The 27,825-nt window shown below is 46.2% G+C and overlaps 2 protein-coding genes across 7 annotated transcripts in view; both read right to left on the minus strand.

The window, feature by feature from the left end:
- Positions 1–27,825, minus strand: part of LOC103305723 (zinc finger protein 501-like) — a 262,606-nt gene that overhangs the window by 98,597 nt on the left and 136,184 nt on the right. The gene's annotated exons all lie outside the window — the stretch shown is intronic.
- LOC101950853 (zinc finger protein 883-like) lies at positions 963–27,520 on the minus strand. Of its 2 annotated transcripts, XM_065569319.1 has the most exons (5): positions 27,332–27,520; positions 11,062–11,144; positions 8,316–8,442; positions 6,554–6,667; positions 963–6,147 (listed from the first exon to the last, which is right to left on the minus strand). In XM_065569319.1, exons 1-5 carry the CDS (start codon positions 27,501–27,503, stop codon positions 5,006–5,008), a joined length of 1,638 nt encoding a protein of 545 aa, XP_065425391.1. In that variant the 5' UTR covers positions 27,504–27,520; the 3' UTR covers positions 963–5,005. The 2 variants fall into 2 exon arrangements, with proteins under 2 accessions (XP_065425391.1, XP_065425390.1); XM_065569318.1 differs by lacking the exons at positions 8,316–8,442; positions 11,062–11,144 and adding an exon at positions 13,945–21,182 and having other exon boundaries at positions 963–6,186; positions 27,332–27,462.

A 27,825-nucleotide genomic window follows, 5' to 3' on the forward strand; every position in this document is an offset into this window, starting at 1 on the left:
GGGTCAGACCAATGGTCCATCTAGCCTAGCGTGCTGCCTGAGAATGACCAGTGCCAGATGCATAAGAGGGAATGAACAAAACAGGCTTATTGGCCTGCAAGATGAGGGTTTTTCACCCTTACCTTTAACTTCATTGTTGTTGATCCCTACTTATCCTATCTTACCACAACTCCCCTGAGGTCTCTGGGCAAATTAGATGTGAACCACTCCTTTGATACAGACGTGTCCCAATCCAGCTGAATTGAGGCAGACTTTGGGCCAATGTCAGTTTGGAAAAGGCCCGCTTAACCCAGCAGGTTTCTCAAAGTATCTGTTGTTGTGATCCGCATGTAGTGTGGATGTGTGAACCCCAAAGAATCAAACATGAAAGAAACACAAGGCCAGTTCTGAGGAGGTTTCCAGAGCCAGGCCGGAGGGTTAAACAGTTGTGCTCAAAAGGAAAAGGGGAGTCAGCACCTATAAAAATAACTGGTTGCGAAAACAAAACAAAAATTAAATTAAATTAAAAAACCAAACCCAAAAAAAAAAAAAAAACCCCAGAAAAGCTACCATCACACATCAATCACCATTTTAGATTTTGACATCTCCTGCCTGATGTGACATCTTTGCTTTGCAAACAAGAGACCTGGGGAACTCTGTGGCTGTTACCCTCTATCTGGGTAAAAGTTGACACATCTTATCTCGAGTAATTTTCTTCTTCATGGAAGCTTTATTTTAAAATTTATCAAAATAAATTCCATTTTAAATAGTAATAAAATAATTACAGTCTATACTGGGTCTCTAGTCCCATAAATGCTGTTTCTTTCACATATTCCCCCACTCTAATTCCTTTGGAGTGAGGTTTTAATTTCAGTATTGGCCACCATTTCCTAGATAGTAGGAGGGGGCAGGGAGAGAACCAGAAGAAAACTGGAATTATATTGTAACACTGAAAGTTATCACATAATCAGCCTTTCAAGTTACACTAATTAACTTCATGTTTAATTTCATTGTTGCTGGTAACAACTTATTCAAAGATTACAAAATATAAATGTATAGGGCAGTTTTCTCTTAATTCCCATTTCCACCCAGTCAGCTTTTTGTGAAGTCACATTCTACAATAATCTAGGAGCCTTCTATTTCTGTGAGTTCATTTCTCCCTGGGTCTTCTCCCAGAAGTGTGAGTGGAAGGGGTCTCATACTACATGGGAAGGCTGTATCATGAGAAAAACCACCTGTGCTCTATTTTCACACTTTCTAATCTTTTAAAGTAGCAGGAAGCGGGGAAATGATACAAATGCTTAAGACTCAAGAGCAAAACTAAGAGACCAAACCACAGAGTCAGGACTGAGCATTCGTGTATCCTGCAGTCTGAACTTGGAATCTGATACATTCCCTCATTGGCTACCATCATTTGTACAGCATGGAAGTGCTTCTTGTCCAACAAGGCAGCCAGATTGGGACCCACAGGCATGGAATGGCTCTGAAGGAATCAGCTGTTTCTCTCTCTGCTTCATCTAATTTTGGATCCAAATGGTAAAAGACAATTGTTCCCAATTTAATCATGGCATCCTTTAGGAGTGTGACCAATGCCACTTAACAAGGGAGCAGGGTTCTAAAAATAGTTTACCGGGGCCACAGGTGACCATAGCGTCCATCTCTGGGGTGAAAATCAACTACCAGTACCTGCAATTTCTACCTGAGTTCTTGTCAAATCTTTGACCTTACTTGGAGTAATTTTACACTTCTCTGGTGTAGAATTCTTCACCAACCACACAACATATCAGTAGCAATAGTGAGGTATAACTCCCCCGAATATGCCCTTTTATTTCTTTAATCTAGTGGCACAGATTTAAATTAGGGACTAAATTCAGGTATGGCTTAGAATCCCTGTAAGACACCAAAAGTTAGGTAGCTATTAAAAATAGGTATCTTTCTGCAGCTATATCACATTCAACACGGATTTCATTTTCTACACATTTGCAGCATCTCCCAGGGGTGAGATGAAGAGAAATGTCACTTCCCTTTTTCCCATCGCTACCTAGATAGGGATTGCATTTCCCAAATAATAGGCAACATGCACCTGATTAGGAAGGAGATATCTTCAGGAGCAACCTCCTGCAGGTCTTGGGCCACAACTGCTTTTGGAGCCAAATGCACGGGTATTTTACTTAGTTCCAAGTCATTTACTAGGGAATCCTGTTTCCAGACCTTTAGAAAAAAGATTGGCCTAACCAATTGAACAACAGGGGGATTGGGATGGTGATGGAGAATAAGGGAATTCTTCTGACTTACCTTATCTTCTTCTGTTGTTACAGAGGGTGAAATGACATTTTTCCCTATTCCTGCTCTTTGTTATAGTTCAATATATTTTAAGTGAGGAAAATGGTAGTAAAAATATCTGCTCTTTAGCACAACCTCAAGCAACATCAGAACAACTGGGAATGAAACAATTTGTTCCTGAAGGGGGAACTTGATGACTAACAATGGCTTTGAAATGGGGGACCAGTATAACCGTAGGGTTTTTCATAGATTCAAGGACTGGGAGGGACCTCGAGAGGTCATCGAGTCCAGTCCCCTGCCCTCATGGCAGGACAAAATACTGTCTAGACCATCCCTGATAGACATTTATCTAATCTACTCTTAAATATCTCCAGAGATGGAGATTCCACAATCTCCCTAGGCAATTTATTCCAGTGTTTAACCACCCTGGCAGTTCGGAACTTTTTCCTAACGTCCAACCTAAACCTCCCTTGCTGCAGTTTAAGCCCATTGCTTCTTGTTCTATGCTTAGAGGCTAAGATGAACAAGTTTTTTCCCTCCTCCTTACGACACCCTTTAGATACCTGAAAACTGCTATCATATCCCCTCTCAGTCTTCTCTTTTCCAAACTAAACAAACCCAATTCTTTCAGTCTTCCTTCATAGGTCATGTTCTCTAGACCTTTAATCATTCTTGTTGCTCTTCTCTGGACCCTTTCCAATTTCTCCACATCTTTCTTGAAGTGCGGTGCCCAGAACTGGACACAATACTCCAGTTGAGGCCTAACCAGTGCAGAGTAGAGCGGAAGAATGACTTCTCGTGTCTTGCTCAAAACACACTTGTTAATGCATCCCAGAATCATGTTTGCTTTTTTTGCAACAGCATCACACGGTTGACTCATATTTAGCTTGTGGTCCACTATAAACCCTAGATCCCTTTCTGCCATACTCCTTCCTAGACAGTATCTTCCCATTCTGTATGTGTGAAACTGATTGTTCCTTCTTAAGTGGAGCACTTTGCATTTGTCTTTATTAAACTTCATCCTGTTTACCTCAGACCATTTCTCCAATTTGTCCAGATCATTTTGAATTATGATCCTGTCCTCCAAAGCAGTTGCAATCTCTCCCAGTTTGGTATCATCTGCAAACTTAATAAGCGTACTTTCTATGCCAATATCTAAGTCGTTGATGAAGATATTGAACAGAGCTGGTCCCAAAACAGACCCCTGCAGAACCCCACTTGTTATACCTTTCCAGCAGGATTGGGAACCATTTATAACTACTCTCTTGAGTACAGTTATCCAGCCAGTTATGCACCCACCTTATAATAGCCCCATCTAAGTTGTATTTGCCTAGTTTATTGGTAAGAATATCATGTGAGACCATATCAAATGCCTTACTAAAGACTAGGTATACCACATCCACAGCTTCACCCTTATCCACAAGACTCGTTATCCTATAAAAGAAAGCTATCAGATTTGTTTGACATGATTTGTTCTTTACAAATCCATGCTGGCTATTCCCTATCACCTTTCCACCTTCCAAGTGTTTGCAGATGATTTCCTTAACCACTTGCTCCATTATCTTCCCTGGTACAGAAGTTAAACTAAATGGTCTGTAGTTTCCTGGGTTGTTTTTATTTCCCTTTTTATAGATGGGCACTATCTTTGCCCTTTTCCAGTCTTCTGGAATCTATCCTGTCTCCCATGATTTTCCAAAGATAATAGCTAGAGGCTCAGATACCTCCTCCATTAGCTCCTTGAGTATTCTAAGATGCATTTAATGAGGCCCTGGTGACTTGCAGGCATCTAACTTTTCTAATTGATTTTTAATTTGTTCTTTTTTTATTTTATCTTCTAAACCTACATCCTTCCCCTTAGCATGTTTGTTAAGACTAGGAAAAGTGATGGAGTTTAGGTCAGCTCAAGGGGAAAGCTAATGCCAACCACGGCACCTGGGCTGCATCTGCACTACAATTATAATTGTCTCTTTACACCAAGATCACTAACTTGAGCAGCCAACACCATGTACAGTCCTAGTGGATGTAAGGGACAGGTAGTTTTTGCCTCAGTGTAGCTTGTTGGGATCAAACCTCTCTCTCCCACCTCGAACTGATGAACATTCCTGGCTGGTGGGACACACACTCCTTCAACTCAAAAAGGAGTTGATAGAAAAGATCACAGGACTGACCCCAAAGAAGGGTGAGCTGCAAAAGGCAGAAGCAGGCAACTCATCTGGGGGAGCTGAGACACCACGGTGAAGATGGTGCAAAGATCTCTATGAAGGAATTAACAAATGTGATTTAAAAAAAAAAAAAAATCTTTGGCCAGCCCTAATCAAGGCATTTGTTATAGTTCTCTCTCATGTGGATTTTCTAATGTCTAATAAGGGTTGAGCTCTGAATGAAGTGTTTCCCACCCTCAGAGTATGGGCTGGTCCACACTAACCCCCCACTTCGAACTAAGATACGCAACTTCAGCTACGTGAATAACGTAGCTGAAGTCAAAGTATCTTAGTTCGAACTTACCGCGGGTCCACACGCGGCAGGCAGGCTCCCCCGTTGACTCTGCGTACTCCTCTCGCGGAGCAGGAGTACCGCCGTTGATGGCGAGCACTTCCGGGATCGATTGCTTACCGCCGGACCCGGAGGTAAGTATAGACGTACCCTATGTGTAGGGCATCTCTCCACTGTGGATTCTCTGATGTGTAGTAAGGGCTGAGCTATATCCAAAGCATTTCCTGAACTTAGAGCATGTGTAGGGTGTCTATCCAGTGTGGATTCTCCTATGTCTGATAAGGTGTGAGCTCCGCTTGAAGCATTTCCCACACGCAGAGCATCCATAAGATTTCTCACCAGTGTGGATTCTCTGATGTGTGATAAGGTGTAAGCTCTGATTGAAGCTTTTCCCGCACTCAGAGCAGGAGTAGGGTTTCTCAACTATGTGGATTCTCTGATGTGTGATAAGGTATGAACTCCAATTGAAGCATTTCCCACACTCAGAGCATCTATAAGGTTTCTCACCTGTGTGGATTCTCTCATGTGTAATAAGGTTTGAGCTCTGATTGAAGCTTTTCCCACACTCTGAGCACGTGTAGGGTGTTTCTCCTGTGTGGATTTTCTGATGTCTAATAAGGTTTGAGCTTCGATTGAAGCGTTTCCCACACTCAGAGCACCCATAAAGTTTCTCAACCATGTGGATTCTCTGATGTGTGATAAGGTGTGAACTCCAGCTGAAGCATTTCCCACACTCAGAGCATCTATAAGGTTTCTCAGCTGTGTGGATTCTCCGATGTGTGATAAGGGTAGAGCTCTGATTGAAGCTTTTCCCACACTCAGAGCATGTGTAGGGCTTCTCTCCTGTGTGGATTCTGCGATGCGTGATAAGGTTTGAGTGCAGACTAAAGTGTTTCCCACACTCAGAGCATCCATAAGGTTTCTCACCTGTGTGGATTCTCTCATGTGTGATAAGGTTTGAGCTCTGATTGAAGCTTTTCCCACACTCTGAGCACGTGTAGGGTGTTTCTCCTGTGTGGATTTTCTGATGTCTAATAAGGTTTGAGCTTCGATTGAAGCGTTTCCCACACTCAGAGCATCGATAAGTTTTCTCAACCATGTGGATTCTCTGATGTGTGATAAGGGCAGAGCTCTGATTGAAGCTTTTCCCGCCCTCATGGCATGTGTAGCGTATCTCTTCCAAGTTGATTCTCTCGTGTGTAATAAGGTCTGAGTGGCTACCAAAGTTTTCCTGTGGCCTCTCCTGAGTCTCACAGGCTTTTGCTTTTTCTGGGAGTGCACAACTCCCGCAAACATTCCCTTTGGATCTTCCTGATAACGTCCCATGGGATTCTACTTGCTCAGCATCTTCCTGCCGGGGTTTCTCCTCATTCTCACTCACCATCCCATCACCTGATGGAAGACAGAGAGAATCCAGACATAGGTCACTCCCTGCACCAGAGAGAAAGGAAATCTCAGAGAGAGGAATGCAAAAAGGGATGAACAAACCAAAATATGTACAGGAGAGATCAAACCTATCAGGAGCTGATTTTCCCCAAATCCTTCCCCAGAGGAGAGAGGAAGGGATCAGTTTTGGTCCGCATCTCACCATAACTCTGAGGGCAAAGCGAGATTGGGAGGGACCTGCTGCCAGTTGTCAGTCAGAATAGGAGGGATGCCATGAGTGACATCTGCCTAATGATTCCACATCTGCAGGGAACAATCCTGAACTTGGAGAGCTCACAAGGTCTTTGTAGGGCATCCCAAATATTTCTTGTATTCACAGAGAGTTTTTGACTTGGTTTAACCAATTCCTCACCTGTGCAGGCAGCTCTCGGGAGCACTTTTTTCTCAGAGTCATGGAAGTCTGGGACCCACGGCTCTTCCCCTCGTTCCAGCTGCGAGATCACATCAGGTTTGGAAACTGGAAACCCTACTCAAGGCAAAGAAAACAAGGAAGGTCTAAGGAGAGAATCCCAGGTCAGATATTTTGCACCCTCATTTTGACAGACTAACGAGTAACCACAAACAGGTGCAATACGCCACAGGACTCTGAAAGAAGGAAGTTTGGGGCAAGCTTTAGCAATTAGGTTGCTATGCAGTATCTCAGCAGTTGGACACATTCATAGATTGGAATTATTAATAAATAAGTGATGTAAATCATTTAATGCTTAATTATGGACTTCCCAAAGGCTACATATGGGTTGGGGCAGCTATTGACATTATTGTAATCAGAGTAAAGGAGCAGATATGGTATATAGCCATCCTATTACCATAAGGAAGTGGATAAAATACCTCTCCTAGTTACCCTTTTTTCATTTTGTTGGGTCTCCGAGACAGTTTAAACTGAATGAGGGCCTCCCTTATGATGGTCTCCCTTGCCCCTCGATCTTTGTTTCCAATGGTGTCCATAACTTGTAAGTATGCACAATGCAAGACCCTCTTTACTATACTTATCTTTGTCTAATTGTTAAGTGTATTGATCATTGCCTATGATTTCAATTATAACTGTCTGTATTAAATCAAATTTCTGTGTGTTTCACCAAATTTCATCTTCTCAATTAAGTTGTATCCCAATACATAATCTTATAGGTGTAAAAATTATACAGGCTACACTACCACCCTGTGACATCATCAACAAAGTGTTCATTTTTGCCTGGGTAGTGGACCTGCTATGGGAGGGAGGAATGCAGCAAGGACTCAGGATCAGTGGCCAGGGTCGCTGTGCATAGAGATGGGGAGGTTATATGGGTAGGGGAGTAATGAGTGGGAGAGGGAGGTCAACAGTTAAAATAATAATATTTGGGGGAAATGTATAATGAAGTGAAACGGAACAGAAATAAAACTGGAGTGTAGGCTCTAAATCAGCAAGACTTAGGTAGGGATTTGGGGTTAAAGGTCTGGGATCTCCCACAGCTCTAGATCCCCAAACCTCTCCTCCCTCCCACTGACCCACCCAGCCCACTACCTGGGTGCCCTTCCTCCACACTCCCCTTCCCTTCTTCCCATTACTCTCAGCCGTCACCACTTCCCAGCACCTTGGGATCTTCTTGTGTTCCCTCCTCGTCTCTCACAACCTCATCCCTCCCTGCTGCTTCTTAGATCTAACCCTGCACACACCCTCCCCATGTCCTGGCACCCCAGAATTATCTACTCCCCACATTCTCCTCCCTTCCCACAGCTCTGTTCTCCCTTCACCCGTGGAGAATGGTAATATATGCTCTCCTATCAAAAGAGGAGCTCACCTGACTGTCACACAAGCCATGCATGAGTCATACACCTATTTACTCAATTAAGTATTCTACAGGCAGCATATTTTCCTCTTAAAATGAGGAAAAGGCATGAAAGCTACAGTTATTAATGTAGCCAATAAGGATACATTAAATGCAATTTTTAAATGATTGATGGCACCAAAAAGTCACATGTCCAAAAATTATACTAGTGGGTGGGAGATAAGGCAAAAAAAGGGGGGCAAGGAAAGCTGCAAAACTTGTATGACGAATAAAGGTATAAAGTTATTATTACTCAGGTTCTTTAGAAACCCCACAGCTTCTAATAACCGAGGGGACAGGACTCCTTACCCAGCAAGACCACCGTCTCATAGTTCTCCTGCATGACATCCCTGTAGAGGGCTCTCTGAATGGGGTCCAGCAGAGCCCCCTCTTCCCTGGTGAAATGCACAGCCACTTCCTCAAAAGTCACCAGCCTCTGAAAGAAAAAGAGTCCAACACTCAGTACCTGCTGCCCCACTCACAACCCCACTATTCACGGAACAGCAGCACCAGGTAAATGGAAGCTCCGGGAGGCACATGTTAACAGAGTCCCACCCCACCTTCCTTAGAGCAGCCAGGAGGCATCAGAGGGTAGAAAGAGAGAAACTTTGTGTCTCCCAGCTGACAGACAGAGGCAGGGTCTTCACATTTTTCACATACCTACTAGCCAGGGCTTGATATAGGAGATGGGGCTGTCTCTGGACCCTGCTGATGGCTCCCTGGTAGGAATCCCAACACTCCCCATATAAAATATATGGAAGGAAGGGGAAGTCAATAGTAAAGAATATAAGTTAGAAGGTCAGAATTGTAGAAAATTGGTAAGGGAAGCTATCAGAAATCAATGATCAATCAATGAAAATAAGAAGGAAGTTTTTAAAAGTATATTAAGTACGAAATTAATCCTAACAATGGTAGTGGTAAATTACTAGATGGAAATGGCAGAATTATCAAAAATAATGCAGAAGAGGTCAAAGTGTTAAATAAATCTTTCTCTTCTGGATTTGGAGAAAAACAGACCCTGTAACTCTTATCGTAAGATGTTGACACTGACAGTCTTTCTATTCCAACAGTAACTCACTAGGACTTTAAACAGCAGCTATTCAAGTTAGAGGTGTTTAAATCAGCAGGTCCAGATAACAAGAGTTTTGAAAGACCCAGTGGAGGAGCATGGTGGATTGTTAATGTTGATTTTAATTAGGATTTGGAACACTGGGGAAATTCCATAAGACTGGAATAAAGCTAATGCTGTGACAATATTTAAAAACTTTAAAAGAGATGACGCAGCTAATTACAAGAGTGTTAGTCAGAAATCGATACTGGGCAAGAGAATGGAGCAGCCGATACTGGATTTCATTAATAAAGAATTAAAGGGGGGTAATATAATTAGTACCCATTAAAAAGGTTTAGACACAATAGATCCTGTCAAACTAACTGGATATCCTTATTGGATGAGATCAAAAGTTTGGTTGCAGCTAATAGTACTAATGTAATATACCTAGACTTCTGTAAGGCATATGAGTTGGTTCAGCACAATATTTTGACTAGAAAGATACAAAATACACACGGCATACATTAAATAGATTAAAAACTGGGATTTTAAATAGGGAACCATGGTCGAGTTGATTTCTTTCTAGCGGGTTTCCGCAAGGATTGGTTCTTGGCCCTGAGCTATTTAACATTCTTATCAATGACCTAGAAGAAAATATAAAACCATCACTGATAAAGTTTGCAGTTGCCACAAAGATTGGGGTGGTGCTAACTACTGAAGTGTCAGTAGATTCAGGTTCCAGCATTGGGAGTCTAGGAAGTTTTCCCAGTCCTGGCTGGAGGCTTATTTCCTGTTCCACAAAGAGGGGAAGTTCCATTCCCAACTCCTGTGCCTTGAAATTAGGACCTATCTGACACTACACCCCATATTCAGCATGGTGGTAGGATTATAATATGATTAGGATATAATTATGAGGCATTTTGTACAAGATGAGTCATGTGCGGTGTCACTGGAAAAGTTATGATTTGCTGAATAGGATTATCCTACCTGTGTGCATGGATCATGTTTGTATCTGAAGTTATGGATATTGACTCTGTATCTGTATTTCAAATGTGCTTACTCTGGGTAACACCCACAACGAGCCTTTCAGATACAACAATGAAGAAGCCAGACAGTGCTCATGGCTCATCAACAAAGACAATGGACCGTGGAAGAGCTTAGCCTTCCTGTGAATGTTTCAGCCAGCCTATGAATCATGGCTACTATGATTCAGCAGGGCACTCTAGGGAATGTGACCAGACCACATGGCAATGAACTTCATTTTGGTACTTGTATTTTTCCACAAACTGGACTGGGAACTGAGTTTGGAACAAAGGGTTCTTGCTATATGGAAAAGCTACATAAGGTGGGGTGTGTCATCATCTCTTGGTCTCATTCCCCAGACAAGAGAGCTCCTGGAAGCACCTGAGGAACAAATGACTGAACTGGGGGAAGTGTTGGTCCCAGGGTAAAGGGATTTCTAGCTTGTATATGGAAAGTTGGTGGACTGCTTCTATCATCAGTCAGGGTGAGAAATTGCTAATTCAAATTCTATCCATCTAGTATGTTAGGCTTGGTTTGAGTTTTTGGTTATTTGCTAAGTAATCTGCTTTGATCTGTTTGCTATCACTTATCGCTGGGAAATTGGCTGTTGTCTTCTATCTGTCCTTGAGTGGCTTAGGTACAGCACTCAGGTAGCTTAGTTGGATGCATAGCACCACCTGCTGTCCTGTTGGGTGATAACAAAGCTAAATCTCCAGCAAAGCAGTGTGAAAATGGCCAGCCCAGCTTGAGGGTTAGAGGGCACAGCAGTTCCCAGAAATCCCCCAGACTGCACCCCGGGGTGACAACCCATCAAACCCTATATTACACAAGTCTCAGCAGGTTTGTCACATCCTGTCCCCTCCCTTTCTCCACCCAAGATATTTCCTGCCTCCCACCACTTCTAGCAGCTCCCACCCTCCTATGCATTTATTGCTCCTCTCCCTCCAAGCAGAACCCACCACCAGCTCCCTGATAATCCCTTACCTGAGCCAGCTCCATTGCAGCCATTTCTTTCCCCATGGGAGGATGGGATGATCTGGAGCGAAACGTGGACGTTAATCTGTAGCCTGCCAGGGCAAGAAGGGCAATGTGAGAGAATGCAGACGGGGTTTTTGTCCATTCCACGTGTTGATTCTCCCCAGGATTTTCCCTGCTAATGGACATTCTGGGTTCTGCCTCAGTGTGAAGCACAGAGTGACCTTATTCCAGTACAGGCCTAGCCCCCTCCCACCAGGGTGTAACCCTCTGAAACATGGTGAAACCCTCCCAGTAGCAGAGTCTCTCTGTTACATTTATCAAGTTTGCGGGCGATACCAAGCTGGGAGGGGTTGCAAGTACTTTGGAGGATAGAACTGAAATTCAAAATGATCTGGACAAACTGGAGAAATGGTCTGAAGTAAATAGGATGAAATTCAATAAGGACAAATCCAAAGTACTTCACTTAGGAAGGAACAATCAGTTGCACACATACAAAATGGGAAATGACTACCTAGGAAGGAGCGCTGTGGAAAGGGATCTGGGGGTCAAAGTGGATCACAAGCTAAATATGAGTCAACACTGTTACACTCTTGCAAAAAAAGCAAGTATCACTTTGGGATGTTGTCAGGACTGAGATCCCCACTTTGAACTTTAGGGTACAAATGTAGGGGCCTGCATAAAAACTTCTAAGCTTAATTACCAGCTTAGCTCTGGTTCGGCTGCCACCATTTTCAATGGATTCCCTCCCTGGGAAACCTTGAAAAACCTTCACCAAATCCCTGGTGAAAACAAATCCAACCCCTTGGATTTAAAACAAGGGGAAATTAACCATTCCCCTCCTTCCTCCCACCAACTCCTGGTGAATCAAGATCCAAAACCCCTTTGGATCTAAAACAAGGAAAAAATCAATCAGGTTCTTAAAAAGAGGGTTTTTAATTAAAGAAAAAGGTAAAAATCATCTCTGTAAAATCAGTATGGAAATCAACCTTACAGGGTAATCAAACTTAAAGAGCTCAGAGGACTCCCCTCTAGTCTCAGGTTCAAAGTACAGCAAACAAAGAGAAACACTCTAGTAAAAGGTACATTTACAAGTTGAGAAAACAAAGGAAAACTAACACGCCTTGCCTGGCTATTTACTTACAAGTTTGAAATAGGAGAGACTTGCTTAGAAAGATGTGGAGAACCTGGATTGATGTCTGGTCCCTCTCAGTCCCCGAGAACGAACACTCTCCCAAACAAAGAACACAAACAAAAAGCCTTCCCCCCCCCAAGATTTGAAAGTATCTTGTCCCCTTATTGGTCCTTTAGGTCAGATGCCAGCCAGGTTACCTGAGCTTCTTAACCCTTTACAGGGAAAAGGATTTTGGAGTCTCTGGCCAGGAGGGATTTATAGTACTGTACACAGGACAGCTATTACCCTTCCCTTTATAGTTATGACACGCCCCCCAAATCACAGATAGTGTTGGATGTTCGGTTCCACACTGGCTGTGATTTCTTCCTGGAGTTCTAGGAGAAAACAGAGTTAATAAGACACATGTACCTTTAGACATACTACTGATTATATAAAAACTAACAATATGTTTCATTCCAAGAACAATTGTTAACCAGTTAACTCTGGGAAACTTTCCCGGGAAAGTGCATCAGCCACTTTGTTAGAAGCTCCCGAAATGTGTTGTATTTCAAAATCAAAATCTTGGAGAGCTAAACTCCACCGAAGAAGTTTTTTGTTATTTCCCTTGGCGGTATGAAGCCACTGTAGCGCAGCATGGTCTGTTTGTAGTTGGAAACGCCGTCCCCAAACATATGGGCGTAGCTTTTCCAGCGCGTACACAATGGCGTAGCATTCCTTTTCACTGATTGACCAATGGCTTTCCCTCTCAGACAGTTTCTTACTGAGAAACACGACAGGATGGAATTCTTGATCCGGTCCTTCCTGCATTAAAACTGCTCCCACGCCTCGCTCGGACGCATCTGTGGTTACTAGGAACGGTTTGTCAAAGTCTGGGGCCCTTAGCACAGGGTCAGACATGAGTGTTGCCTTAAGCTGGTTAAAGGCCTTTTGACACTTATCAGTCCACTGAACTGCATTTGGCTGTTTCTTTCTGGTTAGGTCTGTCAGCGGGGCGGCGATTTGGCTGTAGTGGGGTACAAATCGCCTATAATATCCAGCCAACCCTAAGAAGGATTGGACCTGTTTCTTAGACTTTGGAACCGGCCACTTTTGGATAGCATCCACTTTGGCCTGTAGGGGATTTATAGTTCCTTGACCCACCTGGTGCCCCAGGTAAGTCACTCTGTTTTGGCCTATTTGACACTTTTTAGCCTTAACAGTTAGTCCTGCCTGCTGGATGCGCTCGAAAACTTTTTCCAGGTGCTCCATGTGCTCTGCCCATGAATCAGAAAAAATGGCCACATCATCGAGGTAGGCAACTGCAGATTCTCCCAATCCCGCTAGGAGACCATCTACAAGTCTTTGGAAGGTGGCGGGTGCATTTCGCAACCCGAAAGGAAGTACATTGAATTCATACACCCCTGCCTGGGTGACGAAGGCTGACCTTTCCTTAGCGGGTTCATCTAGTGGTACTTGCCAGTACCCCTTGGTTAAGTCCAAAGTAGAGATGAATTGGGCATGTCCCAATTTCTCCAATAGCTCATCTGTGCGTGGCATTGGATAGTTGTCAGGACGAGTTACAGCATTTAGCTTACGGTAGTCCACGCAAAAGCGTATTTCCCCATCTGGTTTGGGAACTAGAACCACTGGAGATGCCCATGCACTCTTAGAGGGGCGGATTATACCCATCTGTAGCATGTCCTGGATCTCCCTTTGTATAGCCGTTTTGGCATGAGGTGACTCCCGGTAGGGTGGGGTTCTAATAGGGTGAGCATTACCTGTGTCAATGGAGTGGTATGCCCGTTCGGTCCATCCTGGAGTGGCTGAGAAAATTGGTGCAAAGCTTGTGCACAGCTCCTTGATCTGCTGTCGCTGCAGACGTCCAAGGGTCGTGGAGAGGTTCACCTCTTCCACGCCACCATCCTTTTTTCCTTCGTAGTAGACACCTTCAGGCCACTCCGCATCATCTGTTTCCTGGGCTGTAAACTGGCAAACGTTTAATTCTCTGGAATAAAAGGGCTTAAGAGAATTAACATGGTATACCTTAGGCTTTATGTTGGAGGTGGGGGAGGCTATGAGATAGTTAACAGCTCCTAGGCGCTCCTGGACCGTGAATGGTCCTTCCCACGACGCTTCCATTTTATGGGCCTGGAGCGCCTTTAAGACCATGACTTGGTCTCCTACCTTGAAGGACCGTTCTCTGGAATGTTTATCATACCAGGCCTTTTGCTCTTCCTGAGCATCCTTTAGGTTTTCTTTAGCAAGGGCCAAAGAATGTCGGAGGGTGTTTTGTAGGTTGCTTACAAAGTCTAGAATGTTTGTTCCTGGAGAAGGCGTAAACCCCTCCCATTGCTGCTTCACCAACTGTAATGGCCCCTTAACCTCACGGCCATACACAAGTTCAAATGGTGAAAACCCTAAACTGGGATGTGGTACAGCCCTGTAGGCAAAAAGCAACTGCTGCAACACGAGGTCCCAATCATTGGAGTGTTCATTTACAAATTTACGTATCATGGCCCCCAAAGTTCCATTAAACCTCTCCACCAGGCCATTGGTTTCATGGTGGTAAGGGGTGGCAACCAAGTGATTCACCCCATGAGCTTCCCACAGGCTTTCCATGGTTCCTGCCAGGAAGTTAGTTCCCGAATCTGTAAGGATGTCGGAGGGCCAACCTACCCTGGCAAAAATGTCTGTTAATGCCTGGCACACACTTTTAGCCCTGGTGTTGCTTAAGGGTACTGCTTCCGGCCATCGGGTAGCAAAATCCATGAAAGTCAGTACGTACTGCTTTCCTCTGGGTGTCTTCTTTGGGAAAGGACCCAGAATATCCACAGCTACGCGCTGAAATGGGACCTCAATTATGGGTAGTGGCTGGAGAGGGGCTTTAACCTGGTCTTGGGGTTTTCCCACTCGTTGGCACACCTCACAAGACCGGACATAATTAGCAACGTCCTTGCCCATTCCCTCCCAGTGGAAGGACTTCCCCAACCGGTCTTTGGTTCTGTTCACCCCAGAATGGCCACTGGGATGATCATGGGCTAAGCTCAAGAGCTTTACCCGATACTTAGTGGGAACTACCAACTGCCTTTGAGGATGCCAGTCTTCCTGGTGCCCACCCGAAAGAGTCTCCTTGTATAAAAGTCCTTGTTCTACAACAAACCGGGATCGGTTAGAAGAGCTGAGAGGCGGTGGGGTGCTCCGCGCCGCCGCCCAAGCTTTCTGAAGGTTGTCATCTGCTTCCTGCTCGGCCTGGAACTGTTCCCTTGATGCTGGAGACATCAGTTCCTCCTTGGACTGTGGACTGGGGCTTGGTCCCTCTGGAAGCGATGCAGGTGCTGGGGCTGTTTCCATTGACTGTGAACCGCTGTCCGCTGGAGCACTATGTGGTAACTCAGGCTCTGGCTGAGCCTCTTGGGTAGGGTTATCTGCTGCTTCTGCCAATTCAGGCTCGCTGGTGCCCTCTGGCGTTGGAGTTGTAGACGGGTTTGCAAGCGCTGGACTCAGGGCTGGCAATGGTTCTGGTGCTGGTTGCGTTGCCGGTTCCGGTTCTGGGACTGGCTTTGGCTGGGTCTCTGGGATTGGATCCACTACGGCTGTTGCAGTCGTTGGCAGGGGATCCAGTTCCACCACCTTTGTCTGGGTCTCCGGTAACACAGACGGGGCCCTGGTGGACGGCTCAGGAACAGGGATGGGGGTGAAAGCTTGCTTAGCCTGGCTGCGGGTGACTATTCCCACCCTCTTGGCTACCTTCACATGGTTGGCCAAGTCTTCTCCCAGCAGCATGGGAATGGGATAATTGTCATAGACTGCAAAAGTCCACATTCCTGACCAGCCCTTGTACTGGACATGCAACGTGGCTGTAGGCAAGGTTACAGATTGTGACACGAAGGGTTGAATTGTCACTGTAGCCTCTGGGTTGATGAGTTTGGGGTCCACTAGGGATTGGTGGATAGTTGACACTTGAGCCCCAGTGTCCCTCCAAGCGGTAACCTTCTTTCCGCCCACTCTCAAGGTTTCCCTTCGCTCCGAGGGTATGAGAGAGGCATCTGGGTTTGGGGATCTTTGGTGTGATTGGGGTGTAATGAACTGTAATCGGTTGGGGTTCTTGGGGCAGTGAGCCTTTATATGTCCCAGTTCATTACATTTAAAACATCGCCCTGCTAAGGTATCACTGGGACGATGTTGGTTGGTGGATACTGCTGTGGTGGGGTGAGAAGGCGTCTGGGGTTTCCCTTGGGATGTGGGTGGGGCCTTGGGTTGTCCCCGGTGGTAAGGTTTTGTTTCGGCTTGCCCCTTCTGATATTCGCTCCAACTGCTACTAGTTTTTTTCTTTTCTGCCACCTCCACCCATTGGGCTCCAATCTCCCCCGCCTCAGTTACAGTTTTGGGCTTCCTATCTAGGATGTACCTTTCTATTTCCTCAGGAACACCCTCTAAAAACTGCTCCATTTTTACTAGGCAAAGCAGATCTTCCAGAGATTTAACATTTGCTCCTGATACCCAGGCATCACAATTTTTGTCAATGTGGTAGGCATGACGGGTAAATGACACATCCGGTTTCCACTTTAGGGCTCTGAACCGCCGACGGGCATGCTCGGGTGTTAGCCCCATTCGGAGTCTGGCCTTGTTTTTAAAAAGTTCATAACTGTTCATGTGTTCCTTAGGCATTTCAGCCGCCACCTCTGCTAAGGGTCCACTGAGCTGCGGCCTCAGCTCTACCATGTACTGGTCTGCAGTGATGCTGTATCCAAGGCAGGCCCTTTCAAAATTTTCTAAGAAGGCCTCAGTATCATCGCCTGCCTTGTAGATGGGGAATTTTCTGGGATGGGAAGTGGTACCGGGAGGGGGGTTGTTAGCATTGGCTGGTGCATCCTGCTTAGCTTTTGCCACTTCCAGTTCATGCTTCCTTTCTTTTTCTCTCTCCTCCATCTCTTTTTCTTTCAGCTCCATAGTTCTCTTGTGAGCCTCCTCTTTGGCTTTTTCCAGCTCCATCTCTCTTTCATGGGCCTCCTTTTTGGCTTTTTCTTCTCTTTCTCTCTGCTCTGTCTCGAGTTTTGCTAATTGAAGCAGTCTCTGATGTTTTCTTTCATTTTCTTCTGCTTCTAGTTTGGCCAGTTCTATTTTGTTAGCTACTTCTTTGGTAGTCATTTTCCTGTTTTCTTGTGCTGGGTAACCCCCTCTGCAGTGGGCTGAAACTGGGAAGCTCTCAGCTCTGGCTGCTGCAGAGTTAACAGTAACTTTCTAACTAGCTACTCCCGAGGATGTAAAAAGAAAAAAAAACAATTCAGCTTGTAAATACCTTTTACCAGTCATTTGCTAATTGAACCCTTCTCTTAACAAAGGACCTGTAAAAAAAAACTTAACACCTCTGCCTTCAGGCAAGGAGAGATAAGATATGCATCTATCTACTTCCAGCTCCGCTTTCCAAGCAGCTAGAAGGAAAAAAAAATCTCACTGGCTTTTGGGTTTAAAATGATCCCACCGCTATTCACCATGTCAGGACTGAGATCCCCACTTTGAACTTTAGGGTACAAATGTAGGGGCCTGCATAAAAACTTCTAAGCTTAATTACCAGCTTAGCTCTGGTTCGGCTGCCACCATTTTCAATGGATTCCCTCCCTGGGAAACCTTGAAAAACCTTCACCAAATCCCTGGTGAAAACAAATCCAACCCCTTGGATTTAAAACAAGGGGAAATTAACCATTCCCCTCCTTCCTCCCACCAACTCCTGGTGAATCAAGATCCAAAACCCCTTTGGATCTAAAACAAGGAAAAAATCAATCAGGTTCTTAAAAAGAGGGTTTTTAATTAAAGAAAAAGGTAAAAATCATCTCTGTAAAATCAGTATGGAAATCAACCTTACAGGGTAATCAAACTTAAAGAGCTCAGAGGACTCCCCTCTAGTCTCAGGTTCAAAGTACAGCAAACAAAGAGAAACACTCTAGTAAAAGGTACATTTACAAGTTGAGAAAACAAAGGAAAACTAACACGCCTTGCCTGGCTATTTACTTACAAGTTTGAAATAGGAGAGACTTGCTTAGAAAGATGTGGAGAACCTGGATTGATGTCTGGTCCCTCTCAGTCCCCGAGAACGAACACTCTCCCAAACAAAGAACACAAACAAAAAGCCTTCCCCCCCCCAAGATTTGAAAGTATCTTGTCCCCTTATTGGTCCTTTAGGTCAGATGCCAGCCAGGTTACCTGAGCTTCTTAACCCTTTACAGGGAAAAGGATTTTGGAGTCTCTGGCCAGGAGGGATTTATAGTACTGTACACAGGACAGCTATTACCCTTCCCTTTATAGTTATGACAGATGTATTAGCGGGAGTATTGTAATCAAGACACAAGAAGTAATTCTTCCGCTCTACTCTGTGCTGATTAGGTCTCAACTGGAGTAGTGTGTCCAGTTCTGGGCACCACATCTCAGGAAAGATGTGGACAAATTGGAGAAAGTCCAGAGAAGAGCAACAAAAATTATTAAAGGTCTAGAAAACATGACCTATGAGGGAAGATTGAAAAAACTGGGTTTGTTTAGTCTGCAGAAGACTCAGAGGGGACATGATCACAGTTTTCAAGTACATAAAAGGTTGTTACAAAAATGCCGGAGAAAAATTGTTCTTCTTAACCTCTGAAGATAGGACAAGAAGCAATGGACTTAAATTACAGCAAGGGCGGTTGGAGATTAGGAAAAAAGGTTCCTGTCAGAGTGGTTAAGCACTGGAATAAATTGCCTAGGAAGGTTATGGAATCTCCATCATTGGGGATTTTTAAGAGCAGGCTGGACAAACACCTGTCAGGGATTGTCTAGATAATACTGAGTCCTGCCTTGAGTGCCAGGGACTGGACTAGATGACCTCTCGACGTCCCTTCCCGTTCTATAATTCTATGAGCCAAAGAACAGAATCAAAGGAGTCACTTTGGGGGATTCTCCCTGTCATTGTCCCCAAGGCAGCTGTCTCAGGTTTACAAAGTGGTCTCATGCTCCAGCCTTTATACAGTCTCTCCTGGGAGTGCCCCTTTCATGAGCTAGGCCTAGTTTTAGCTTTCGACAAGTGTGTCCCCGGGGGCTCTGAGACTGGCCCTTCTTGCCGCAGCACATCTTGTTTCTTTCTGTGTCTCCCCAGAGAGTCCAAATGAGTAGATATGCCTCATACAGACTGTGAACATAAGAACAGCCCACTGCATCAGACCAATGGTCCATGTAGCTCAGTGGAAGCAGAGAAAGAACTGACAGGAAGGGGATGCAATACATGACAGTTCGTTAGCAAGAGTCAGGCTAACTGTAACCCTGATAACGCAAGATTTGTAGAAGCGAGGATTGTGTGAGGCGGGTGAGAAAGAACTGTGTAAGAAGTCATTATGACCTGGTATAGATAAGGTGTAGAAGACCTTGTGTAGATAAGGTATAGAAAATATTGTATGTTGGCAAGAGTCAAAACAAGTGAGGAAATGAGATATCAAGATGGCCTATGTATAAACAAAACGCAGCTGTCCCTCGTTATTTCTGTAATGAAAGGTATAAATGCTTGCTGTAATTAGTTACCTGCTTAGCTCTCTCCCTCTGCGCAATTGTGAGAGTTAATAAAGCATCTGACTTGCTGTACCTAAACAAATAGTGAGAACTCTGTTTTTCTCCGACAATTATTACCTGCTTTAACTTTGTAAACAACTCTCATTTCCTTTTAAATAAGTCTCAATACAGGTTATTACAGGACTGGCTACAAGTATTGTCTTTGTTGTGAGATCTAAGATTCAATTGACCTAAGTAAGTGACTGGTCCTTTGGGACAAGGTCAGGCTTGACAAAGCCCGGGCCGGGATGATTTAGTTGAGGATTGGTTCTGCTTTGAGCAGGGGGGTGGACTAGATGACTCCTGAGGTTCCTTCCAACCCTGATATTCTATGATTCTATGACTAGCAGTAACCTGAACATTGCTGTGATTCGTGGTGTAAGGCAGTGGTTCTCAACCAGGGGTCTGGGGCCCACTGGGGGGCCACTAGCAGGTTTCAGGGGAGCCACCAAGCAAGGCCAGCATTAGACTCGCTGAGGCCCAGGGCAGAAAGCTGAAATCCCAGCGCATGGGGCTGAAGTCCAGGGCCCTGAGCCCCACCACACAGGACTGAAGCGAAAGCCTAAGCAATGTAGATTTGTGGGGCCCCTGTGGCATGGTACCCTCAGAGAGGAAGAAAGTGCCCCGAGGACTCAGCCAGAAGGTTGAGCCCTGACACTACTGGCTTAGAGGCTCTCTGCCAGTCAGGAAGGGGTAGCAGTGAGGGAAGACTGGCCACTGATGGTTGGAGGGGTGAAGAGGTTTGGGGTATGGTGGGGGAAGAAGCATCTGAGACTGGATAACCTGGGGCTGGGCAGTCTCCATGGGGGACACTTGCTCCTCCTGTGCCCTTTCCACACCCTCTCGCAAGTAGACAATGACCTGTCCCCACCCCCAGAGGTAGCCTTGTCTGAGGACTCTTCCAAGTTGCACCCACTAACTCTCTTCCTATTTGGGGTATAGCTTGGGGCAACAATTTCCCACCAAGATCAACCCAACTGGCTGCTGGCTGTTCTAGTGCCACAGGGTGGGTGAAAGGCAGAACTGCAGCACTTCTTGGGCAGAATTTATTTTCTTCATGCAAAAAAAAAAAATTCTGCACTGGACATGAATTCTGCATGTACGCAATGGCACAGAATTCCCACATGAGTAACTCACACCTGGCACAAACATAACCTGCTCACTCCCATCTCTTCTCCTTGTGTGTCGAGTCCCAGAGCTGCTGCTGTCATTAATGCATACAGGCTTTCACTCCCATCAGTGCTGGCAAGACCCAATCCAGTGACAGGACTGAACCCTTATTTTCCCATCACATGGGACAGTCTCAGCAGAGGGGGGAGGTGAGAGCGGGAGGGGGTACAAAGAGAAAAGAGTTGTTGTAGCCGTGTTGGTTCCAAGATATTAAAGAGAGAGATTTCTAATTGGTTCTAAAAGAAATTAACTCACCTACCTTGTCTCTCCAAGAGATCTGAAAGTGGCAGAAGGAGACAAACAGGAAGACAGAGCTCAGGACTCTAAATCAAACATTTTCAATCCCCTGGAAGAAACTACATTTCCCTTCTGTCCCTGGGTATGTTTGTGTCCTATATGAGGGACCACCCCATTCCTCTCACAGCAGCAAAGAGAGACTGCAGCCAGATGGTCTTTCCCGATCCTGGGATGTGTGTTGTGACAAAGTTTGTGTGTGGTGGGTGCACAGGCTGGGTACCGCTAGACCGATCTGCAGAGTGGAAAGCCAGGGCAACTCCAGCACAGGATGGGGGCTGTGGGCACGGGTAGTAGTTCTGGAGCTGGGCCTCTGCCCCCTCTAGATCCCATGGCAAATGACTCTGGCAGCATCAAGTGGGTCCATCACTGGAGGGGAGGATTGGGGTAGTGTCTGAGATTGGGGTGAGGATTGTGAGGTGGGGGAGGGTCCATGCCCAGGAATGGGGGCTGGAATTCACCTCCCCACCCCTCCGCAGAGCCCAGCAATTAGGGATTTATCCAGTGAAGTGGGTGACTTTGAGCCAGCCACTGAAAGATCCTTGTGCCTTAGGCTCCTGTGACGAACTGGGACTGTTCTTAATGTGGTCTTTGAATGATGAGTGGGGAGTGTTGGCTGGGAAGGCAGGGGAGTGTGGCTAGGATGGTCTGCATTGGGGGATGGGAGACTGGCTGTGAGGGAGAATACCTGAGCATGTAACATGAGAACCCAGGAAGGGGTTAGAGGCCAGGTGACACCTCGGCCTGGGAAACTGAACAAAGGCTGAGGGGAGAGTTTCAGAGCTGGCTGGTGGAATGGCTGGGAGGCAGATGGGGCTCTGACCCCCCAAGGGGGCTGTGGTGCCCTGGGACCCCAAGATGCACCTAATTGGGGGGGGATTCTGTTGTCTGTGCCTGCAAGACCTGTCTTGGACTGTGTTCCTGGCGTCTAAATAAACCTTCTGCTTTACTGGCTGGCTGAATGTCATGGTGAATCGCAGGAAGCCGGGGGTGCAGGGCCTTGTGTCCCCCCACACTCCGTGACAACATTCCACACTGGCCACAGGAGTTTACTAGTACTCCCTCCCCAGACTCCCGGGGACAGCCAGGGATAATTAGTGGGTTATGGGAATTAGAAGATGAAAATTTCCTAAGAACAATTATATTTGTGTGTTTTTTATTAAATCCCCAGACACCCACCAATCCCCGTCCTCCTTCCGATGAGCTATAAATATCTAAGGGACTCAGCGACTGATCCTACAGTGAGTTCCTGCCCTTCCCCACTTTCTAAAGCAGCACTTTTAAGAAGAGGCCAGGGAAACATGTAAATACTTTGAACCAAATTCCAAAAGTCTCCGAGCATGCACAAGTTAAAATGAAACCAAGGTTCCATCTCTCCAAGGACCTGGCCCCTAGTGCAAAATTATAGACACTCCCCAGAAATCTGAAACAGCAACTTCATAACTGATAGAAATGTTATTTATCTATTGACTTCTGGGAATTACCAATAAAAAAAAAACCTAGTGAAGGTGATATCCTGAGGAAAAGATCTCATGTGTCTTTACAGAAAGGTATGATCTAAACTGGAACTTTATACACTTAAATGCCTAATTCGCAGCCCTATGGCGATTGCCTGGTGTCACTACATACAGGGCAAAATTAAGGTTGGTGCCTTAGCTGGGAATTTCCATCCCCTAGCATATTGTGATGGCTGTTAAGTGGGTTTGGCAACATTCATTTTGTCTATTTCTTTCTTTTAATTTCAATAGATGATATTGATATTTATTTTTAAGCCCTTTTTTCAACGTTTATAATTTCAAAGTTCAGAGCTGTGGGAAGTTATGGGGGCCATCAGACAACAATTATTTAATAACAGTAAATGTTGAGATTCCAAAAGCCAAATCATATAACTGTTCAAAGAGAAATTGTCAATGTCACATGCAAAATATAGTGTAAATATCCTTAAATCAAACTTGACTTTCTCCAGAAGCATTTCTGTACATTACCTTTATAAATATTTTTCGTGTGTGTGTACACAGTGAAATCAACATTTACCGCAATTTACTCATAAAAATCCAATCCTTTCAAGCGTAATTTTAAGTAATGAAGTACTTGAATTCTTTCACTTCCTGGACTGTAGTGCTTCATTTCAGGATAATTACACCCTCCCTGTGATGTATTTTACTCTCAGTACCATAACCCCATCGTGATGTAGCTCCTGTCTGGGAGCTCTGCTGAGGCCAGTGGCATTATGATCAGAAGACGACACTGACACATGAGCAGAGACACCTGGGGGAGGGTGGAGGATGAGGTAACATGGAGTCTACCAGAATTGAACATGGCCCTACAGAATGTGGAGAGCAAACTCCCTCTCAGCCTCTCCTCTCCCCCACCACCCAGAGTCAGTAACTCTGATAAATTGTTCCCTGAAATCTAAATAGCCCCAGTATGAGACACTGTGATTAATGCAGGTACCTTAGGGGCTGCAGTGCCAGCCCCCTGCCTTGATGAGGGGGGTGAAAAATTGCAGTAGAAACGGGTTAGGCTGCGAGAGGGCACAGCTGATGTGGGACTGGGAGCAGAGTTGACCAACAAGCCAGAACTCATGGGGGGTCTGGGAGAAGTCAACAGGACTGAGTAGAGGCACTTCAGTGTATTTTCCCCATTAACCATTCTGCCATGTATTTAATTTAGAAACTTTTCATTCACATCTAAAGACCTTGGAGCTAAGCTGGGTTGATGCATTTCCACTTACAGTGGTACAGTTTTAATTAGGTGCTTAATCAGATGCTTATGCAAGACAAAGCAGTCAATAATCAGCATGCTTTCATTAATTAACTTGACTGTGCTGTGCATCGCTTTTAAAAAAGATGGTGTGAGCAAGCGTCAAAATGTTAGGCATTAAGAAATGGTAATTAGGTGTCAGTTCATTTCTCATGCATTTATCTCGTAATTTTAATTTCAGTTTTGAATCAGTATTAACACCATGTTGTTTTAATAGCATTAGGGTCTATTTGTATAATTGTTTGCAAGATTTCATTGGATATTGAGAACCAGCAGTCTTAACCTTTTATTTTGAGATTCCTAAATACAATCCAGCGCACCACTCCTGAAAGGCTGCAAGCCCTGGCCGGTGACATATTCCTAAGGCTACATCCTCACTACGGGGCGGGGGGGTCGATTTAAGATACGCAAATTCAGCTACGCAAATAGCGTAGCTGAATTCGATGTATCGGAGCCGACTTACCCCGCTGTGAGGACGGCGGCAAATCGACCTCCGCGGCTCCCCCGTCGACGGCGCTTACTCCTACCTCCCCTGGTGGAATACAAGCGTCGATTCGGGGATCGAATGTTGCGACCCGACGAGACGCAATAATTCGATCCCCGAGAGATCGATTTCTACCCGCCGATTCAGGCGGGTAGTGTAGACGTAGCCTTAGAGAGCAAACACCTGACGAGCCCTTTTGCACTAAAAAGTGCTTTTGGCTCTTTGACACTGCTTTATCCACCCCCACCAGAAAATGCTATAGGTAACCAGGTAATTACAGCAGACCTTCACTAGGTATAGATCTACCAGCTACGTGCCAAAATTGAAATGGTTCTGTTTGTTTTATCTTTCATCAAGTTTTGTAATTATTAGATCCCATTTAAAAATTGGAACTGAAATAACCGAAGCAAGTTAAGAAGAGAGTGACATCGGGCATGGGTGGGGGTAAGACAAAAAAGGGAAAGAACTGACTATGCAAAAAGGAACATCCCAAACTATCAGAGCCCCAGACCCTCGTCCAACTGAACCCACCCCAGCCAGGCATATCAAGTTGGGCCCCTGAAAAATCACCCATCCCGTCTGGCAGTGAATGCTGCGTGTTCCAGATGGAGCTATGGGGTGTGCGTCTGCTTTGCTGACATGCTGCTTTGGTACGGAATGCACCACGGCCACAGAGAGCAGAGACATGGACTCCTACAAACCAAAATCCCAGATATACCTTCAACATCCCATCCTCTCCCCCACCTCTACACTGTCTGCCATCCCCTCCCCCACCTCCACATGGCCACTCTCAGCCTATTGCTAACAGTTCCTCCCAGCCGTCAGCACTATAAATAAATAAAACATGGTGTTACAAAAGGTAGATTGTGCCAGAGAAACCTGGCATTTGATACAGTTCCACATGGGAAACGATTCGTTAAATTGGAGAAGGTGGGGATTAATATGAGAACTGAAAGGTTAATAAAAAATTGGTTAAAGGGGAGTCTACACGGGGGTCATACTGAACAGTGAGTTGTCAGGCTGGAGGGAGGTTACTAGTGGAGTTCCGTTACTAGTGGAGTTCCTCAGAGATCAGTCTTGGGACCGATCTTATTCAACATTTTTATTAGTGACCTTGGCACAAAAAGTAGGAGTGTGACACAAAGCTGGGAGGAATTGCCAATATGGAGGAGGACAGGAAAATCATACAAGAAAATGTGCATGACCTTGAAAGCGGGAGTAATACAAATGGAATGAAAATTAATATTGCAAAGTTATGCACTTAGGGGCTAACGACAAGAATTTTTGCAATCAGCTGGGGACTTATCAGTTAGAAGTGACAGAGGAGGAGAAAGACCTAGGTGTATTGGTTGATCACAGGATAATTATGAGCTGCCAATGTGATGCGGCCGTGAAATAAGTTAATGCAGTCCTAGGATGCATCAGGCGAGGTATTTCCAGTAGACACAGGAAAGGGTTAGTACTTCTGGCCTTAACGTCTGTGAGTCTATAAACTGCGCTTTGTGTTGCACAGACACTGATGGAGATCAGGGGCCCCATCGTGCTGCACATGGCAGAGAACCTGACTGAGATCAGCACCCCATTGTGCTGGGCACTGCACAGACTGAGAGGGACAGTCCTTGCCCCAAAGAGATCACAATCCAAGTAGACAATGGGTAGGAAGAAAACACAGAGGGGCTGTGACTTCCCCAAGGTCACCAAGCAGGTCAGTGACAGAGCCAGGAACAGACCCCGGTAACACCAGAGCCCCGTCACCCGCAGTTTGGAAAGGTCCCCAGACCCCATTGTATTAATATGAAGGAAGAGGTGGTTTGTCCATGGATGCACAGGCTGTCTTGGCAGGGCAGCTCAGCTGCAGTCCCGGCACACAGCTGCGGGTGTGTCCTGGGTTAGGAGAAGTCCGTGTCCAGTCCTGTGGGGCTGTGCTCCTGGCTCATACCTCCAGCACTCACTGCTGCCCCTCCATTACCAGCTGCACTGTTCAGCCAGCCCCAGGCCTCAGTGAGGTCACTGTCGTCGTCCCCCGCAAGCCTTCAAACTGGGACATAGTGCACCAGTGCCAATCAGAGTGCACTCGTGTAAATTCTGTCTATGCTAAGGGTTGCACCAGTGCCTAAAACACCAGTGTGGCAGAGACCTTGAGTACCCAAAACAGCAGTAGGGCGACACTAGAACTGGGATCTATTTCTAGCTCTATCACAGACAGCCTGGGTGCCCTTGGACGCATCAATATTTCTCCTCCCAACTTTAGTCTATTTACCCAGCTGCCCACTCACTGGGGTCTCCTCTCTCCAGAGCTGCTCACCACTAAAATCTGTGTGGTTGGCCCTAGAGCTAAGGCAGTTCAGCTCTGGAATAGTCTTACAAGGGCGGCTGTGGAGCCTCTTTCCCTGGAAGTTTTTTAAGAACAGGTAGGACAAATCTCGGTCAGAGATAATCTACATAGACTTGGTCCTGCCTCGGCAGAGAGAGCTGGACTTGATGACAGCTTGAGGTCCTGTCCAGCCCTACATTTCTATGATGCTATGAAATATACACACTATATATATATATATAAAAATAAATAAGTAAGTAGGGGGATGGGGGGGGTCCCCACGGGAGGGGGCAGCGGTAAATCCGAGGGGATCTCAGCCCCCCCCCTTTCTCTGCCCGCTCCTCGGGGGTCACCGGCTCTTCTCCCCCCCATGTCTGGGCTGCACAGACATTTTCCACCTGCCCCTTTGCCCAGGTCTCCCCCCCCCCGGCAGCCCCCGCCCGGCCCCACGCAGGGACCCCAGTGGGGCCGGCCCCCCCCCCGTGGTGCCCCAGGGCGGGATTCGGGTCCTCCCCACGGACACTGGGGCAGAGTCACCGCCCGGCCCCGACCCCGGGGCTCGCTCCGGTACCTGGAGGCTGCAGCTCCGCAGCGGGGCGGGCAGAGCCCGGGGCGGCCCCAGCGGGAGCAGGGCGCGGGCCGGGCACCGGGGGGTTAATGGGTCTCCCCGGCACAGACCCTCCTGCTCCGCCCGGCCCCGCAGAGCCAGGGAGCAGCAGCGGGTGAGCGCTGCCTCTGCGCATGCGGGACTTCCCCCCCCCCCCATTTGCGCATGCCCAGAGCCGGGAGACACAAAACCCTTCTCGGTCCCGTGCAAGGCTCCAACGGCCCCGCACGAGACAAGCAGAGTCGCAGCGCTCCGCGTGCGTTCGCAGCCCGGCTCGTCCTCCCCCCCCGCTTAACGTCACTTCCGCTCCCGGGAGAGACAGGAACTACATCTTCCAGCCTGCCCCGGAGGCCGCTTCCGCCCTCTTCATCTCAGGGAGGGTTTCAGCAACTGTCCTCCTCCTCCCTATCAAACGTCACTTCCGCTCCCTGCGGAGTCAGGAACTACATCTCCCAGGC

The sequence above is a fragment of the Chrysemys picta genome, chromosome 16 (genome assembly GCF_011386835.1).
Source record: "Chrysemys picta bellii isolate R12L10 chromosome 16, ASM1138683v2, whole genome shotgun sequence".
Classification (NCBI taxonomy): domain Eukaryota; kingdom Metazoa; phylum Chordata; order Testudines; family Emydidae; genus Chrysemys; species Chrysemys picta.